General features: G+C 48.0%; 1 protein-coding gene across 5 annotated transcripts in view; it reads right to left on the bottom strand.

The window, feature by feature from the left end:
- LOC144672877 (rano class II histocompatibility antigen, A beta chain-like) overlaps positions 1-20,113 on the bottom strand; it is a 48,535-nt gene extending 28,422 nt beyond the window's left edge. For 4 of the 5 annotated variants that reach the window (XM_078534868.1, XM_078534869.1, XM_078534872.1 and 1 more), the window contains exons 1-3: positions 19,975-20,113; positions 16,387-16,647; positions 14,179-14,460 (exon numbers count right to left, since the gene is read on the bottom strand). In XM_078534868.1, the coding sequence (XP_078390994.1) occupies positions 14,179-14,460; positions 16,387-16,647; positions 19,975-20,044 (613 nt within the window). In that variant the 5' untranslated portion in view covers positions 20,045-20,113. The remainder of the gene's footprint in view (positions 1-14,178; positions 14,461-16,386; positions 16,648-19,974) is intronic. The other variant, XM_078534870.1, reaches the window with a different exon arrangement.
- Between the last annotated feature and the right edge of the window lies 1 nt (position 20,114).

Here is a 20,114-nt window from a genome sequence, read left to right as displayed (position 1 = left end):
TTGACCCTGCCTGCTTCACACTCTCAGGCAGCGCATTCCAGATCCTAACCACTCGCTGCGTGAAGAAGTTTTTTCCCGTGTCTCCGTTGCTTCTTTTGCCAATTGTCTTAAATCTACAAACCAAATAACTAGGGCTGTAGAGAGGGCTTTAAACTAAAAATGGGAGGAGGGTTCTGGAGAGAGGATATGTAGGCTTGCAAAGCAAAAGGATATGGCAGCATTGCAGGGCAGCTATTTAGGTAATGACACCCAGAGTGTGACAGGAAGGGACAGAGTGTACAAACATAAAAAAACAGCAGCAAATAGGGCCAAAGGGGGGGTGAAAAATGGTAAAAAGGCTAAATTAATGGATTTTTATTTAAATGCACATAGTATTCGGAACAAAAATAAATGAATTAATGGCACAAATAGAGGTTAATGGGTATGATCTTATAGCCATGACGTAGACATGGTTACAAGGAGATCAAAGCTGGGAACTAAATCTCAGAATCACACAGTGCAGAAGAGGCCCTTTGGCCCATCGAGTCTACACCAACACGTGAGAAACACCTGACCTACCTACCTAATCCCGTTTACCAGTACTTGGCTCATACCCTTGAATGTTATGATATGCCAAGTACTCATCCAGGTACTTTTTAAAGGATGTGAGGCAACCCGCCTCCACCACCCTCCCAGGCAGTGCATTCTAGACCGTCACCACCCTCTGGGTAAAAAAGTTTTTCCTCACATCCTCCCTAAACCTCCTGCCCCTCACCTTGAACTTATGTCCCCTCGTGGCTGACCCTTCAACTAAGGGGAACAGCTGCTCCCTATCCACCCTGTCCATGCCCCTCATAATCTTGTACACCTCGATCAGGTTGCCCCTCAGTCTTCTCTGCTCCAACGAAAACAACCCAAGTCTATCCAACCCCTCTTCATAACTTAAATGTTTCACCCCAGGCAACATCCTGATGAATCTCCTCTGCACCCCCTCCAGTGCAATCACATCCTTCCTATAATGTGGCGACCAGAACTGCACACAGTACTCCAGCTGTGGCCTCACCAAGGTTCTATACAACTCCAACATGACCTCCCTACTTTTGTAATCTATGCCTCGATTGATAAAGGCAAGTGTCCCATATGCCTTTTTCACCACCCCACTAACATGCCCCTCTGCCTTCAGAGATCTATGGACATACACGCCAAGGTCCCTTTGTTCCTCAGAACTTCCTAGTGTCATGCCGTTTATTGAATACTTCCTTGTGAAATTACTCCTTCCAAAGTGTATCACCTCACACTTTTCAGGGTTAAGTTCCATCTGCCACTTATCTGCCCATTTGACCATCCCATCTATATCTTCCTGTAGCCCAAGACACTCAACCTCACTGTTAACCACCCGGCCAATCTTTGTGTCATTTGCAAACTTACTAACCCTACCCCCCACATAGTCATCTATGTCGTTTATATAAATGACAAATAATAGGGGACCCAGCACAGATTCCTGTGGTACGCCACTGGACACTGGCTTCCAGTCACTAAAGCATCCTTCTGTCATCACCCTCTGTCTCCTACAACTAAGCTAATGTTGAATCCACTTTATCAAATTACCCTGTATCCCATGTGCATTTGCCTTCTTTATAAGTCTCCCATTTGGGACCTTGTCAAAGACTTTGCTGAAATCCATATAAACTACATCAACTGCACTACCCTCATCTACACACCTGGTCACCTCCTCAAAAAATTTAATCAAATTTGTTAGGCATGACCTCCCTCTGACAAAGCCATGCTGACTATCCCTGATCAAACCTTGCCTCTCCTAGTGGAGATAGATTCTCTCCTTCAGAATTTTCTCCAATAGTTTCCCTACCACTGATGTGAGACTCACTGGCCTGTAGTTCCCTGGCTTATCTCTACAACCCTTCTTAAGTAGCGGAACCACATTAGCTGTTCTCCAGTCCTCTGGCACCTCCCCCATGGCCAGAGAGGAATTAAAAATTTGGGTCAGAGCCCCTGTGATCTCCTCCCTTGCCTCCCTCAGCAGTCTGGGACACAAATCATCCGGACCTGGAGATTTGTCCACTTTTAAGCCTGTCAACACCTCCAATACCTTGTCACTACCTATATCAATTTGCTTAAGAACCTCGCAGTCTCTCTCGCCGAGTTCGATACCTTCATCCTCATTCTCTTGGGTGAAGATGGATGTGAAGTATTCGTTCAACACGCTACCGATGTCCTCTGGCTCCACCGATAGATTGCCCCCTTGGTCCCTTATGGGCCCTACTCTTTCCCTGGTTATCCTCTTCTCATTGATATACTTATAGAATATCTTGGGATTTTCCCTACTTTTACCAGCCAGAGCTTTCTCATATCCCCTCTTTGCTCTCCTAATTGCTCCACCCTGCACTTTCTGTACCCCACTAATGCCTCTGCTGATTTGCTTCCCTTGTACCTGCTAAAAGCCTCTCTTTTCCTTCTCATTGTATCCTGAATATCTCTGGTCATCCATGGTTCTCTGGGCTTGTTACTCCTTCCTATCACCCTAGAGGGAACATGTTGAGCCTGTACCCTCCCCATTTCCTTTTTTAATGCCCCCCCACTGCTCCTCTGTAGATTTCCCCACAAGTAGCTGTTCCCAGTCTACCTTGGCCAGATTCTGCCTTATTTTACTAAAATCCACTCTCTCCCAATCCAAAACATTTTTTTGCAACTTGTCTATTTCTTTGTCCATAACAAACTTAGACTGTACCATGTTGTGGTCACTATCACTAAAATGCTCCCCCACCACCACCTCAGCCACCTGTCCGGCTTCATTCCCCAGAATTAGGTCCAGCACTGTGCCGTCCCTTGTTGGACCCTCTGCATATTGACCTAAGAAGTTCTCCTGTACATATTTCAAGAAATTCACTCCATCCAAGCTCTTAACACTATGTCTATCCCAATTAATAAATATTCAGGAGCATGTGACTTTTCGAAAGGACAGGCAGGAAGGAAAGGGTGGTGGGGTAGCTTTGCTAGTACGAGGTGGAATAAGTACAATAGCAAGAAATGATCTTGAATCAGAAGATATGGAATCCATACTGGTGGAGGTAAGAAATAACAAGAGGAAGAAGACACTGGTGGGAGTAGTCTATAGGCCCCCTAACAGTAGCTAATCTGTAGGACAGAGAATAAATCAGGAGATAATGAGGGCATGTAAAAAAGGCAGTATATTAATCATAGATGACTTTAATCTTCATGTAGATTGGGAAAATCAAATAGGCAGAGGTAGCCACGAGCAAGAATTCATAGAGTGTATTCGGGACAGTTTCCTAGAACAATATGTTATGGATATAAACAGGGATCAGGCTATTTTGGATCTGGTAATGTGTAATGAGGCATGTTTAATAAATGTTCTCAGAGTAAACAATCCCCTAGGAAACAGTGACCATAACTTTGTAGAATTTAGTATTCAGTTTGAGGGGGAGAAACTTGGGTCGGAAACAACTGTGCTAAACTTAAATAAGGGTAATTACAAAGGAATGAGGGCAGAGTTGGATGGAGTGGGCTGGGAAAGGTGTTTAGCAGAAAAGACGGTTGATGAACAATGGCAGACATTTAAGAAAATAGTTCATGACTCACAACAAACATATATCCCAGTGAGGAAGAAGAATTGTAGGAAGGGTATAAACCAACCATGGTTAACCAAAGAAGTTAAGGATAGTATCAAAGTGAAAGAAAAAACATACAATGTGGCAAAGATTAGTGGTAAACCGGACGATTGGGAAACTTTTAAAAACCAACAAAAGATGACCAAAATATAATAAAGAGGGAGAAAATAAACTTTGAGGGTAATCTAGCAAGTAATATAAAAACGGACAGTAAGAGCTTCTTTAAATATATAACAAGGAAGAGAGAGGCCAAAGTCAATATAAGCCCATTAGAGAATGAGGCTGGGGAAATAATAATGGGGAACCAGGAAATGGCAGAGGAGTTGAATAATACCTTGCATCAGTCTTTACAGTAGAGGACACCAATAGCATACCAAAAATACTAAATAATCATGGGGCAAAAGTGGGGGGGGTGGCGGGGTTGGGGGGGGGTGGGGGTGGTGGAAATAAATACAATAACTATCACTAGAGAAAAAGTACTAGGGAAACTAATGTGGCTAAAGGCTGATAAGTCACCTGGACCTGATGGGTTGCATTCTAGGATATTAAAGGAAGTAGCTACAGAGATAGTGGATGCACTGGTAGTAATCTTCCAAGAATCCTTAGATTCTGGAAAAGTCCCAGAGGATTGGAAAACTGCCAGTGTAATGCCCTTATTCAAAAAGGGCGGGAAACAAAAAACAGGTAACTATAAGCCAGTTAGTTTAACATCCATCATTGGGAAAATGTTAGAGTCTATTATAAAGGATGTAATAGTAGAGCATTTAGGAATGCATAATCTAATCAAGCAGAGTCAGCATGACCTCATGAGGGGGAAATCATGCCTGACAAATTTATTAGAATTATTTGAGGAGGTAACAAGCAGGATAGATAAAAGGGAACCAATAGATGTAATATTTGGATTTCCAAAAGGCGTTCGATGAGGTACTGCACATAAGGCTACTTAATAAGATAAGAGCCCACAGTGTTGGGGGTAGTATATTAGCATGGATAGAGAATTGGCTGACTAATAGAAGACAGAGAGTTGGGATAAGGGGGGTATTTTCAGGATGGCTACCTGTAACTAGTGGAGTGCCACAGGGATCAGTTTTGGGGACACAATTATTTACAATATATATTAATGACTTGGATGAGGGAAATGAATGTAATATCGCCAAGTTTGTAGATGACACAAAAATAGGTGGGAAGGCAAGTGGTGAGGATGACACAAGGAGTTTACAGAGGGATCTAGACAGGTTAAGTGAGTGGGCAAAAGCTTGGCAGATGGAATATGTGGGAAAATGTGAGGTTATGCACTTTGGCAGGAAGAATAGAGGAGCTGAATATTATTTAAATGGGGAAAGACTGCAGAAAGCCGCAGCACAGAGGGATGTGGGGGTCTTCGTGCATGAATCCCAAAAAGCTAGCATACAAGTTCAGCAAGTAATAGGAAAGGCAAATGGAATGTTGGCCTTTATTTCAAAGGGAATGGAGTATAAAAATAGGGAAGTCTTGCTAAAACTATACAAGGTGCTAGTTAGACCGCACCTAGAATACTGTGAACAGTTTTGGTCCCCTTATCTAAGGAAAGATGTACTGGCATTTCAGGCAGTCTAAAGAAGGTCTTCACCCCACCCCACCCCCACTAGGGCTATCTGTACCTTGCTTGTCCTGCTTTCTACCCTTAATTAGCACATTCCTTAGATAATATCACCACCTTCAACACCTCTTTGCCCTTTTGTCTCTGACATCTTTTGGCTATCTCTAACTATCACTGGCCCTCTATCCAGCTCTACTTGCCCCACCCCCACTTAAACCAGCTTATATTTCACCTCTGTTCTATTTTTACTTTGTTCTGTTGAAGAGTCATATGGACTCGAAACGTTAACTGTGTTCCTCTCCGCAGGTGCTGCCAGACCTGCTGAGTTTTTCCAGGTATTTTTATTTTTGTTTTGGATTTCCAGGATCCGCAGTTTTTTGCTTTTATCACTAGGTTGATCTTGGGTATGGAACAATTTTATGAGGAGAGGTTGAGTAGGTTGGGCCTGTACTCATTGGAGTTTAGAAGAATGAGAGGCAACCTTATCAAAACATATAAGATTCTTAGGGGGCTTGACAGGGTAGGCTGAGAGGTTGTTTCCCCTTGTGAGAGAGCCTAGGACCAGAGGGCATAATCTCAGAGTAAGGGGTCGCCCATTTAAGGCAGAGATGAGGAGAAATTTCTTCTCTCAGAGGGTAGTTAGTCTGTGGAATTCTTTATCTCAGAGGGCTGTAGAGGCTGGGTCATTAAGTATATTCAAGGCAGAGATAGACAGATTTTTAATCAGTAAGGGAATCAAGGGTTCTGGGGAAAAGGGAGGGAATTGGAGTTGAGGTTTAGCAGATTAGCCATGATCTCATTGAATGGCAGACTCGATGGGCCGAATGGCCTTCTTCTGCTCCTACATCTTTATAGTCTGTGTCCCTCTGGTTCTCGATCCTTCCACCAATGGGAACGGATTCTCCCCATCTACTCTGTCCCAGAGCCCCTCATGATTTTGAACACCTCTATCAAATCTCCTCTCAACCTCCAAGGAGAACAGCCCTAACTTCTCCAATCTACGCACGGAACTGAAGCTCCTCATCCCTGGAACCATACTCATGAATCTTTACCAGACTCTCTCTCTCTCTCTCTGAAGCCTTCACATCCTTCCTTAAGTGCGGTGCCCAAAACTGGACACAATAGTTGGGGCTGAACTAGTGTTTTATACAGGTTTAACATAACCTCCTTGCTCTTGTACTCTGTGCCCCTATTAATAAAGCCTAGGATACTGTATGCTTTATTAACCACGCTCACAACCTGCCCTGCCACCTTCAATGATTTATGCACATCTACACCCAGGTCCCTCCACTCCTTTACCCCCGCTTGAGTTGTACCCTTTATTTTATATTGTCTCTCCACGTTCTTCCTGCCAAAATGAATCACCTCACACTTCTCCACATTGGACTCCATTTGCCACTGCCTACCCATTCCACAAACCTGGCTTACGTCCTCTTGAAGTTTGTCCCATCCTCTTCATAATTTTTGCGCCACCTGCGAATTTTGAAATTGTGGCACATATACCCAAATCTAGCTGATTGGTGTAGATGAAGGAGTGGTCGGTGCACCTACTGTCGGGCAAACCCCTATGGTTTGCCTTCCTCCAGTCTGAAAATAGAACAACCCTTCACCACGACCCAATGTTTCCTGTCGCTCCATATCCGTGCTGCCACTGTCCCTTTTATTCCATGGGATTCGTTGGGGGGAGCTCATTGGCTCGTTCGGTGTGGGCGAGTCACTCAGTTGTATTCAAGATGACGGCTCACCACCACCTTCTCAAAGAACAATCAAGGTATCACCCGCACCCCATGAATAATGAATGGGTGCCATCCTTGCCTCAATTATCGTCGGCGATCCTGACCCTGACGCACCTTTGAAAAAGTGTGACATGCTTTGCGATGCTTGTTAAGCATTAGTCAAAAGCGAGGCAGTCTCCCTTTAAGACTACAGCACACTTGTGGGCGTGAGATGAAATTCAGGCTAGAAGCAGGAATGTTTGGCTGTGTCCTCGGGCATTGAAGTGAGTTGTGTATTTTATATATTTGATTTACCTCAGAGAAAGAGACGACACTAGTTTCTAAGTGTGCAACAGGTTTTAACATATGTTTCCAGTCACAAAATATCTGCACTCATACTTTCAGCTCAGTTCTGATTCAGCACCCAGACCTAACCAATCAAGCACAGTGAGCATAGATCAGTTGCCAGACTCATATAATCCATTTTAGCAGCAGAAATGGAAAAAAAAAGCATATTTGCTAAATGGTGAGAAATTGCAGAGCTCTGAGATTCAGAGGGATCCAGGTGTCCCAGTGCATGAATCACAAAAGGCTAGTATGCAGGTACAGCAAGTAATTAGGAAGGCTAATGGAATGTTATCATTTATTGCAAGGGCAATTGCACTGGTGAGACCATGTCTGGAGTACTATGTACAGTACTTTCCTTATTTAAGGAAAGATGTAAAAGCATCGGAAGCAGTTCAGAGAAGGTTTACTGGGCTAATACCAGGAATGGGCAGGTTGCCTTACGAGGAAAGGTTGCACAGGTTAGGCTTGTACCCACTGGAGTTTAGAAGGGTAAGAGGTGACTTGATCGAAACCTTTAAGATCCTGAAGGGTCTTGACAGGGTGGATTTGGAGAGGATGTTTCCTCATGTGGGAGAACCTAGAACGAGGGCCACTGTTTAAAAATAAGGGGTCGCTCATTTAAGGCAGAGATGAGGAGGGACTTTTTCTCTCAGAGTGTCGATGAGTCTCTGGAATTCTCTTCCTCAAGAGGTGGTGGAAGCAGAGTCTTTGAATATTTTTAAGGCAGAGCTAGATAGATTCTTGATTAACAAGGGGATGAAAGGTTATCGAGCGTAGGAAGGAGGTTACAATCAGATAAGCCATCACTGAATGGTGATGCAGGCTTGAAGGGCTGGGTGGCCTACTCCTGCTCCTAGTTCATATGTTCCATATTAAACACAGAACAATTGAACCATTGAACACTATAAGGTGCACTGGCCGACCTCTGCATGGAAAAAGGATTGCTTCAGAAAGCTATCAAAATCTGGCCAATGGCAAATTTAGCATCTCAACTTCAGAGACAGATTTATCATACATGGCAAGTGGCTTTTGTTCATTTGTAATCTTCTACCCCTGTGACATTTATTGCTTATTTAAATGGATTTTCTGTCACTTTTTAAAAATTCATAAATGGGATGTGGGCTTCGCTGGCTGGGACAGCATTTATTACCCATCCCTAGTTGCCCTTGAGAAGGTGGGGGTGAGCCGCCTTCTTGAACCCACTGCAGTCCATGTGGTGTAGGTACATCCATGGTGCTGTTAGGGAGGGAGTTCCAGGATTTTCACCCAGCGACAGTGAAGGAACGGCCGATATATTTCCAAGTCAGGATGGCGAGTGGCTCAGAGGGGAACTTCCAGGTGGTGGTGTTCCCACATGTCCGCTGCCCTTGTCCTTCTAGATGGTAGTGGTCGTGGTTTTGGAAGATGCTGTCGAAGGAGCCTTGGTGAATTCCTACAGTTCATCTTGTACATGGTACACACTGCTGCTACTGTGCATCAGTGGTGGAGAGAGTGAATGTTTGTGGATAGAGTGCCAAAAAAACAGGGTGCTTTGTCCTGGATTGTGTCGAGTTTCCTGAGTGTTGTGGGATCTACACTCATCCAGGCAAGTGGGGAGTATTCCACCACACTCCTGAGTCACACAAGTCACACTCCTGACTTGTGCCTTGTAGACGGTGGACAGGCTTTGGGGAGTCAGGAGGTGAGTTACTCTCTGCAGGATTCCCAGCCTCTTCCCTGCTCTTGTAGCCACAGTATTTACATGGCTGGTCCAGTTCAGTTCCTTGTCAATTGTAATCGCCAGGATGGTGATAGTGGGGATTCAGCGATGGTAATACCATTGAATGTCAGGGGATGATGGTCAGATTCTCTTTTTTTTTATTCATTTGCGGGATGTGGGCTTCGCTGGCTAGGCCAGCATTTATTGCCCATCCCTAGTTGCCCTTGAGAGGATGGTGATGAGCTGCCATCTTGAACCACTGCAGTGGAGATGGTCATTGCCTGGCACTTGTGTGGCGCAAATGTTACTTGCCACTTGTCAGCCCAAGTCTGGATATTGTCTAGGTCTTGCTGCATTCAGTATCTGGACTGCTTCAGTATCTGAGCAGTCGCAAATGGTGCTGAATATTGTGCAATCATCAGCAAACATCCCCACTTTTGACCTTATGGTGGCAGAACCTCCCTGCTGCCTGAGCCGCCGCACCACTTCAGCGACGTCTGTTTTCCAATTTGGATTGTGGGGGTTATTTTGTGCTTCTCATTTCAGACGATTTAGTTGACTGTTTTAATGTGCGACTGTTCTATATGCACACAATACATCGGCAAAACACTTTGCAAGACTTCACCGGGCAGGAAGGTGGGGAAGGTCCGGAGGAAGGTACTTAAGAGCAGGGAGGGACATGGCGCCGCAAGAGAGAGCGAGGTAGGCGATGAGAGAATGGGGACAAAGTGGCAGAGTGGGCGAGACCAAAATTTTTAAAATAAATGAGCAAGGGAAATTAGGGATAGGCAATAAATGCTGGCCTAGCCAGCAACGCCAACATCCCGTGAATGCATTAAAAAAAGTATAAGTTCACGCGATGTGCGCATTTGTTGCCCATCCCTAATTGCCTTTTGCGCTGAGTGGTTCGCAAGGGACATTTCAGAGGGGCAGTTAAAAGTCAACCACATTGCTGTGGGGTATGGAGCCACGTGTAGGCCAGACCAGGTAATGACAGCAGATTTCCTTCCCTAAAGGGACATTAGTGAAGCAGATGGGGTTTGGACAACAATCGATGATAGTTTCGTGGTCACCATGACTGAGACTGGCTTCCAATTCCAGGTTTGTTAATTGAATTTAAATTCCAGTGGGTTTGAACCTGTGTCCCTAGAGCGTTAGCCTGGGCCGCTGGATTACTGGACCAGTGACATTACCACTGCGCGACCATCTCACCCAAAAGGTAAGACGAGTAAACTTTTGCCCAGAGGAGCAGAGGTTGCATTTGGCACTGTATTGGCTCTGATAAATAGGGCAAGCGATTTCAAGGTGAGGACGCAGACTTTGGAATCCATAAACTGTGGGGCCAGGACAGAGAGTGACGGCAGAACAAACCTTGTGTCCAATACCCTGGGAGACAGAGAGAGAGAGAGATACAGAGAGAGAGAGAGAGAGGGAGGTATAGACCGCCAGCCATCACTGCACAAAGTTACAGCTCAGTCCATTCATTTATCACGCTGAATTCGAGGACCTCACGCTGGAATTCATTCGGCTGCGCAAAGGGTTGCGGTTCACCAAAATGGGCCAGAGACAAAAGCAGATCCCAGCGGCTGTGCCAAGCAATCCTACAATCAGCCCGAGGACTAGCACGGCAAATTGACTTGAATCCATGGCGGTCTCTTCTGAGGAGTTCGGCAGTTCTGGTTCTGTAAACGAGACGCAAGTTTATTCAGTACCGTCTGAATCAGAAATCAGCCCTGAGCCAGTTCCGACAGGTCCTGACTGTACTGCTAGGTTACATTTCTACCATCGTCTGTGTTCTTCCTTCTCTCCTGATGCTAACTGACTGGTATAGGGGTAAGGATTCCAAGGATGGTCACCACGTGCAAGGTCAGACTGTTAATGGCAACAGTCTCGACATCCCTCCCTATCCCTGTAGCCTCCTCCAGCCCCTACAACCCTCCCTATCTCTGTAACCTCCTCCAGTCCCTACAACCCTCCCTATCTCTGTAACCTCCTCCAGCCCCTACAACCCTCCCTATCTCCGTAATCTCCTCCAGGCCCTACAACCCTCCCTATAACTGTAAGCTCTTCCAGCCCCTACAAACCTCCCCATCTCCGTAATCTCCTCCAGGCCCTACAACCCTCCCTATAACTGTAACCTCCTCCAGCCCCTACAACTCTCCCTATCTCTGTAACCTCCTCCAGCCCCTACAACCCTCTCTATCTCTGTAAACTCCTCTAGCCCCTACAATCCTCCCTATCTCTGTAACCTCCTCCAGTCCCTACAACCCTCCCTATCTCCGTAATCTCCTCCAGGCCCTACAACCCTCCCTATAACTGTAAGCTCTTCCAGCCCCTACAACCCTCCCCATCTCTGTGAACTACTCAAGCCCCGACAACCTTCCCTAACTCTGTAACCTCCTCCAGTCCCTACAACCCTCCCTATCTCCATAATCTCCTCCAGGCCCTACAACCCTCCCTATATCGGTAAGCTCTTCCAGCCCCTACAACCCTCCCTATCTCTGTAACCTCCTCTAGTCCCTACAACCCTCCCTATCTCTGTAATCTCCTCCAGCCCCTACATCCCTCCCTATCTCTGTAACCTCCTCCAGCCCCTACAACCCTCCCTATCTCTGTAATCCCCTCCAGCCCCTACAACCCTCCCTATCTCTGTAACCTCCTCCAGCCCCTACAACCCTCTCTATCTCTGTAAACTCCTCTAGCCCCTAAATCCTCCCTATCTCTGTAACCTCCTCCAGTCCCTACAACCCTCCCTATCTCCGTAATCTCCTCCAGGCCCTACAACCCTCCCTATAACTGTAAGCTCTTCCAGCCCCTACAACCCTCCCCATCTCTGTGAACTACACAAGCCCCGACAACCTTCCCTAACTCTGTAACCTCCTCCAGTCCCTACAACCCTCCCTATCTCCGTAATCTCCTCCAGGCCCTACAACCCTCCCTATATCGGTAAGCTCTTCCAGCCCCTACAACCCTCCCTATCTCTGTAACCTCCTCCAGCCCCTACAACCCTCCCTATCTCTGTAAACACCTCCAGCCCCTACATCCCTCCCTATCTCTGTAACCTCCTCCAGCCCCTACAACCCTCCCTATCTCTGTAATCCCCTCCAGCCCCTACAACCCTCCCTATTTCTGTAACCCCCTACAACCCTCCCTATCTCTGTAACCTCCTCCAGCCCCCTACAACCCTCCCTATGTCTGTAACCTCCTCCAGCCCCTACAACCCTCCCTATCTCTGTAACCTCCAGCCCCAACAACCCTCCCTATCTCTGTAACCTCCTCCAGCCCCTACACCCCTGCCTTTCTCTGTAACCTCTTCCAGCCCCTACACCCCTCCCTATCTCTGTAACCTCCTCCAGGCCCTACAACCCTCCCTATCTCTGTAACCTCCTCCAGTCCCAACAACTCCCCCTAACTCTGTAATCTCCTCCAGCCCCTACAACCCTCCCTATCTCTGTAATCTCCTACAACCCTCCGAGATCTCTGCGCTTCTCCAATTCTGGCCTCTTGACCATCCCCCGATTCCCATCGCTCCACCATTGGCGGTGGTCATGCCTTCAGCTGCCCGGGGGCCCTAAGCTCTGGAATTCCCTCCTTAAACCTCTCTGCCTCTCTCTATCTTACTCTCTCTCTCCTCCTTTAAGATGCCCCTTAAATACCAACCTCCGTGACTGGGCTTTGAATTCGGAAAATATTGCAGGCTTGCTAGTCACATAGGTGTGCTATGTCTGGAGAAAGTTATGTTAAAAGTGATCCCAGGCACCCCCTGTCAATGAGCTTGGGCAAGACAGTGCAACCCAATGATTACAGTGCAGTAAGTGCCAAATTGTGACAAGCTCAAGAGTTTACCATAATACTTCTGTGATGTTCTGCACGCACCACGCCTACATTGTAAAATCACATAAATTTTCTATTGACTGAGTCCCAAAGCCAACCAGACAACCTGAAGCAGTCCGTGTCCGTATGCAGCAAGACTTGGACAATGACCAGGCTTGGGTTGCCAAGTGGCAAGTAGCATTTGCACCACCCAAGTGCTAGGCAATGACCACCTCCAACAAGAGAGAATCCAAACACGTTTCTTTGATTTTCAACAACATTACCATCTCTGGATTCCCCAGCTATCACCATTCTGGAGTTTACCATTGACCAGAAACTGAACTGGACCAGCCATATAAATACAAGAGAAAGTCAGAGGCTGGGAATCCTGTGGAGAGTGACTCACCCCCTGACTCCCCAAAGCCTGTCCACCATCTATAAGGCACAAGTCAGGAGTGTGATGGAATACTCCTCACTTGCCTGGATGAGTGCAGCTCCCACAACACTCAAGGAGCTCGACACCACCCAGGACGAAGCAGCCCCGCTAGATTCACACCTCATCAACCATGTTAAACATTCACTCTGTCCACCACCGACGCACAGGGGCAGCAGTGTGTGTGTACCATCTACAAGATGCACTGTAGCAACTCACCAAGGCTCCCTCGACAGCGCTGCCCAAACCCACGACCTCTACCACCTAGAAAGACAAGGGCAGCTGATGCATGGGAACACCACCACCACCTGCAAGTTCCCCTCCAAGACACACACCATCCTGACTTGGAAATATATTGGCTGTTCCTTCACTGTCTGAAACATATAAGATCCTGAGGGGTCTTGACAGGGTGGATGTTTCCTCTTGAGGAAGAATCTAGAGCCAGGGGTCACTGTTTAAAAATAAGGGGTCACCCATTTAAGACAGAGATGAGGAGAATTTTTTTCTCTTGAGGGTCGAGAAACTTTGGAACTCTCTTCCTCAAAAGGCGGTGGAAGCAGAGTCCTTGAATATTTTTAAGGCAGAGATAGATAGATTCTTGATAAGCAAGTGGGTGAAAGGTTATTGGGGGTAGGTGGTCAGATCAGCCGTGATCTTATTGAATGATGGAGCAGGCTCAAGGGGCCAAGCGGCCTACTCCACATCCTAGTTCGCGTGTACCGTCGCTGGGTCAAAATCCTGGAACTCCCTCCCTAACAGCACAGTGGGTGTACCTACATCACACGGGCTGCAGAAATTCATGAAGGCAACTTACCACCGCCTTCTCAAGGGGCAATTAGGGGCGGGCAACAAATGCTGGCCCAGCCAGCGACGCCCGGATCCCGTGAAAGAGTTTTTAAAAAGCACAACTGTGCCTGCTGGAGGCCCGATGCAATTTAACCAACCAACAGCTTTGTTTCTCTTACCCCAGTACACGATCTTCTCCTCACGACTGATGGTGTGAAGCGCTTTGCAGGAATACGTGTCCCCAGCCTCAGGCCGGACCTGTGCATAACGGAGCACTTGGAACCGCCAATCTTCGCCAAATGAGAGCTTCGAGGAGTTAATATGAGCGTCGAGGGGTGCGCCATTCTTCTGCAGGGTGATGTCAATTGCCGGTGGGAACAAGCCACTCACCAAGCAGATCAAGATGTTTTCCTGGCCATAGACGACATCTTTTTCTGGATACAGGAACAGCTGAGCAATTTCTGAAACGACCCAATTAAATGTTTTGCAATGAGCTGGGTGACTAAAGTTTTGGGACCGTGCTGCATGCCCCGGCCCGGAGTTGCCTCACCACACGATCTGATGACATCGAAGGAACAGCTGCCAAAATGATGGTACAGATACTTATCCCCAAATGAAACTTGGCTGCTGATGAAGTCCATCGAATTGGCGGGGAGGCAGGGGAAGGGAAGGGGAGGAAGGGGGGGGGGGGGGGCGGGATGGGGAGGCGAGGGGGGGAGTGGAGTACGGGAGGGGAGTAGGGAGAGGGGGAGGAGGGTGGAGGGGAGGGGGGAGTGGGAGGGGTGGGGGAGGGGGTGGGGAATGGGGGAGGGGAGGGAAGGGTGAGGGGAGGGTGTGAGGGGAGGGGAGGGAAGGCTGGGTGGAGGGGGAGGGGAGGGAGAGAGGGAGGTGGGGGGTGACCCGATAACAACCTTTAAATTTAGGAAAGGTTGAGTGATGAAGTAGAATGTTCTTGGGAAAGGTAAAACTAGACCCCGTCGGTGTAAGATTTGTGTGTATTTGTTACACACAAATATGTATGTGCGTCACATGGAAAGGATGGTTCTTCTTGTGGGGGAATCTAGAACCAGGGGTCGCTGTTTAAAAATTAGGGGTCGCCCATTTAAGACAGAGATGAGGAGAATTTTTTCTCTCAGAGGGTCGAGAGTCTTTGGAACTCTCTTCCTCAAAAGGCAGTGGAAGCAGTCTTTGAATATTTTTAAGGCAAAGTTAGAAAGACGCTTGATAAAAAGTGGGTGAAAGGTTATCAGGGGTGGGTGGGAATGTTGGGAGTTGAAGTCATAATCAGATGAGTCATTACCTTCAGATAAAAACAAAAAGCTAAAAGCTACTGCGGATGCTGGAAATCCAAAACAAAATAAAAACAGAATTACCTGGAAAAACTCAGCAAGTCTGACAGCATTCTTCTCCGCCGATGCTGCCAGACTTGCTGAGTTTTTCCAGGTAATTCTGTTTTTATTTTGTTTTGAGTCATTACCTTATTGACTTCCACCCAGGGTCACTAATTATAAAAAAAATGCAAGCGCATTTGCAGCAAATTTCAAAACACTAATCACTGACACGATCAGAAACGAAATTATTCAGACGCCGCCCCCCCCCGCCCCTGCTCGCCCCTATCGCAGCCAGACTGACGCTTGCTGCTGACGCACCATCCCGCAATGAAATGCAAACCCTGTCAATCCCATCGCAGTCTGCCAAAAGTCCCAGCCAATCAGAGCGCCCCCTGGCTTCACCCCCACCCGTCCCCACCCACCCCGCTTAAGGAGATTTGAATTTGATTGGGTGATGCTGTGCTGTGATGTCACCGCGTGGCGACGCCTAGAGATGATGGGAGTTCTTTGCCCTTGGCCGCTGATATGGGGCTGGCGGGACATCCTGCGTAAACCGGGCACTTCTCCCTAACAATGCCGATGCCGTCTTTAATCTAACAGCCAAACAGGGCATCAGCCGAGGGACCCAGACCCTCTGCCAATGCAGCACTCACACTGGCCCCGTGCAGAGTGTCAGTCACCCAAGAAAGGACAGTTGTGTAGAATCGGTGTCACAGAGTTCACTGCGGACCTTGTCAATGCCAGATCCCGCTACCCCAGCCCCTGTGCCCTCTCCCTCTTCCCTCTCTCTCTTTTAATCAAACCTCTGGCAAAAGTGTGGCAGCGCGGGTGCCAGGTTCTCACCTCCGACCTTCTGCACCGCGGAATGTCCTGCGCGGTATGTGCTGCGGTACCTGTACAAGGACTGGGGTTACGGCAGTGGCGGCACGAGACCGGCACAGCAGCCCTGGGGTGCCACGTGGCAGCCCAAGGCCTCGGTGAGGGCGCCGAGCGAACGGGGGTGGGGTCCTCACCCGCCCCCGCTCGGAGCTGCGGCCCTCCCTGACCCGGACTCACCGTCTGGGGGGCTTGAGTGGCTGGTCGCTGCAGCCGTTAGGGCGATCATCCTCCGGAACGATACCAGGGCCCTGTCACGACCCTGCACGAGTTCCTCAAAAATGCCACGGTAATCCTCGAAGCCACTCTCGAGGAACTGGACACTGGGTGTCGTGCTGTCATAGTAAAGGAAGATTCGGTCGTTGGTTGTGAGCTCACATGCCATCTCCAGCGGGCTGGGATTGTCCATCACAAAGCAAGCTAATGACACCTTCCATCTGTCTGAAAGGGGTAAAAACGTGAAGAAAAATGCCCTTTGGATTCGGCCCCTCGAGCCTGCTTCCCTCATTCAATAAGACCATGGCTGTTCTGACTGTGGCCTCAACTCCCTTTCCTGCCCACCACCGCCCCCCCCATAAACCCTCGGCTCCCTTGTCAAACAAAAATCTGTCTAACTTGGCCTTGAATATATTCAGTGATCCAGCCTCCACTGCTCTCTGGGGGAGAGAATTCCACAGACTGACAACCCTCTGAGAGAAGAAATTCTTCCTTATTTCCACCTTCAATGGGAGACCCCTTATTGTGAAACTGTGCCCCCCACCTCATTCTAGATTCTCCCACGAGGGGGAAACATCCTCTCAGCATCCACCCTGTCAAGCCCTCCCCTCAGAATCTGACATGTTTCAATAAGATCACCTCTCATTCTTCTAAACTCCAATGGCCCAACGTGCTCAACCTTTCCCCGTAAGACAAACTCCTTCATCCCAGGAATCATCCAAGCGAACCTTTTCTGAATTGCTTCCAATGCAAGAACATGCGAACATACAAATTAGGAGCAGGTGAAGGGCACTCAGCCCCTTGAGCCTGCTCCACCATTCAATAAGATCATGGCTAATCTGCATGTAACTCAAACCCCACATTCCCACCTACCCCGATAACCTTTCACCCCCTTATTAATCAAGAATCTATCCACCTCTGCCTTAAAAAATATTCAAAGATTCTGCTTCCACTGCCTTTTGAGGAAGAGAGTTCCAAAGGCTCACGACCCTCTGAGAGAAAAAATTTCTCTTCATCTCTGTCTTAAATGGGCAACCCCTTATTTTTAAACAGTGACCCCCTAGTTCTACATTCTCCCACAAGAGGAAACATCCTCTCCACATCCACCCTGTCAAGTCCCCTCAGGATCTTAAAGTATACCTCACCGTAAGTAAGGAGATCAAAACTGTACACAGTATTCCAGGTGCGGTCTCACCAATGCCCTGTACGGTTGTAACAAGACTTCCCAACTGTTACACTCCATCCCTCTTGCAATAAAGGCCAACATTCCCTTTGCCTTCCTAATGACTTGCTGTACCTGCAAACTCAACTCCTACAGCCTGTGTTGGTCCAACCTAGACTGCTTACTGGGATGAGGATGCAGCCCAATGAGGAGATCGGAGATTGAGTAGTTTGGAACAATATTTTCTTTAATTCATTTCCGGGATGTGAACATTGGTTACCCATTCCTAATTACCCTTTGAGAAGGTGGTGGTGAGCCGCCTTCTTGAAACGCTGCAGCCCGTGTGGTGCGGGTACACTCACAGTGCTGTTAGGGAGGGAGTTCCAGGATTTTGACCCAGCGACAGTGAAGGAACGACCGATATATTTCCAAGTCAGGATGGTGAGTGGCTCAGAGGGGAACTTCCAGGTGGTGGTGTTCCCACATACCTGCTGTCCTTGTCATACTAGATGGTAGCAGTCGTGGGTTTGGGCGGCACTGTCAAAGGAGCCTTGGTGAGTTGCTGCAGTGCATCTTGTAGATGGTACACACACTGCTGCCCCTGTGCGTCGATGGTGGAGGGAGTGAATGTTTGTGGATGGGGTGTCAATCAAGCGGGGCTGCTTTGTCATGGAAGGTTTCGAGCTTCTTGAGTGTTGTGGGAGCTGCACTCATCCAGGCAAGTGGGGAGTATTCCATCACACTCCTGACTTGTGCCTTGTAGATGGTGGACAGGCTTTGGGTGATCAGGAGGTGAATTACTCACCGCAGGATTCCCAGCCTCTGACCTGCTCTTGTAGCCATAGTATTTATGTGGCTAGCCCAGTTCAGTTTCTGGTCAGGATGTTGATAGTGGGGCAATTCAGCAATAATAATGCCATTGATTGTCAAGGGGCGATGGTTAGATTCTCCCTTGTTGGAGATAGCCATTGACTGGCACTTAGGTGGCACGGATATTAGTTGCCACTTATCAGCCCATTCTATGGTGTTTAGGAGAATGAGAAGTGATCTCATTGAAACGTATGAAATTCTGGGAGTATTTGACAGGGTCAATGCTGAGAGGCTGTTCCCCATCTACTCCCCCCCCACCCCGGCTGGAGAGTCTAGAACACAAAGCGGGGTTACAGTCTCAGGGTGAGGGGTTGGCCATTTCAGACTGAGGAGGGGAAATTTCTTCACTCCAAGGGTCGTGAATCTTTGGAATTCTCGACCCCAGAGGATTATCAGTCACATTCGATACGGAGATCGAGAGATTTCCCGGCATTGAGGGAATTAAGGGATACGGGGAGTGGGCGGAAAGTGGAGATAAATTTTTCATTGGGGGGGTTAAGGGATACGGGGAGTGGGAGAAGGAGCGGAGGTAGATTTTTGATTGGGGAGTTAAGGGATACGGGGAGTGGGTGGGAAAGTGGAGATAGATTTTTGATTTGGGGATTGAGGGATATGGGGAGCGGGCGGAGGGTGGAGATAGATTTTTGATTGAGGGATACGGGGAGCAGGCGGAAAAGTGGAGATAAATTTTTGATTGGGGGATTAAGGGATACGGGGAGTGGGCGGGAAAGTGGAGATAAATTTTTGATTGGGGGATTAAGGGATACAGGGAGTGGACGGGAGGATGAAGATAGATTTTTGATTGGGGGACTCAGGGATATGAGGACTGGGCGGAGGACGGAGATAAATTTTTGATTGGGGGATTAAGGGATACGGGGAGCAGGCAGGAAAATGGAGATAAATTTTTGATTGGGGGGGATTAAGGGATATGGGGAGCAGGCAAGAAAGTGGAGATAAATTTTTGATTGAGGGGGATTAAGGGATATGAGGAGTGGACGAGAGGGTGAAGTTAGATTGTTGATTGGGGGATTCAGGGATACAGGGAGGAGGCGGGAAAGTGGAGACAGGTGTTTTGGGAATTAAGGCATTTCAGGAAAAGACGGGACTGAGAACAGAGGTCCACCACGATCACATTGAAGGGATGATCAGGCTAGGACGAGGGGGTCGAATGGCCTGAACTCCACATTCTGAGTCAGCTCCGAAAGAAACCTGTCTCAATGCGGATATTTGGGAAAATGGTGAAAGGAACAATTGGAATGAACAGCAGAGAAGGAGGCGGGAGGGATGGGATGTCCTCAGGAAGTTCCCCCTCAACCCTGGCCGTGACCCCATCCTGCGTTAACGCCTGGAATCTTGCTGTGCAATGCAGCGGGGAAGCTTCAGAAGTGCTTGGAGATTAAAAACAGAAGCAAACTTATTTTCTCTGGTTTAAAATTGGAGACTCTACCCGCACCCCTCGCGACCGCCTCCCCTCCCCTCCGTGCCCCATCCACCCTCCTCCTCCTCCTCTGTTTACTCACCCAGTCCTGAGTTCCCTGTCCCGGGACATGGACAGAGGAGGAGGAAAAAGAGGACAAAATCTCTGCTCATCACTCCCTCATGGTCAAGGCATTTAAAAATGCTTTCGATAGAAGCCAAATGAAAACGTCAAGACCAGAAA

This window comes from Cetorhinus maximus, unplaced genomic scaffold (genome assembly GCF_964194155.1).
Source record: "Cetorhinus maximus unplaced genomic scaffold, sCetMax3.hap1.1 HAP1_SCAFFOLD_138, whole genome shotgun sequence".
NCBI lineage: Eukaryota > Metazoa > Chordata > Chondrichthyes > Lamniformes > Cetorhinidae > Cetorhinus > Cetorhinus maximus.
This window is presented reverse-complemented; position numbering and strand designations above follow the sequence as displayed.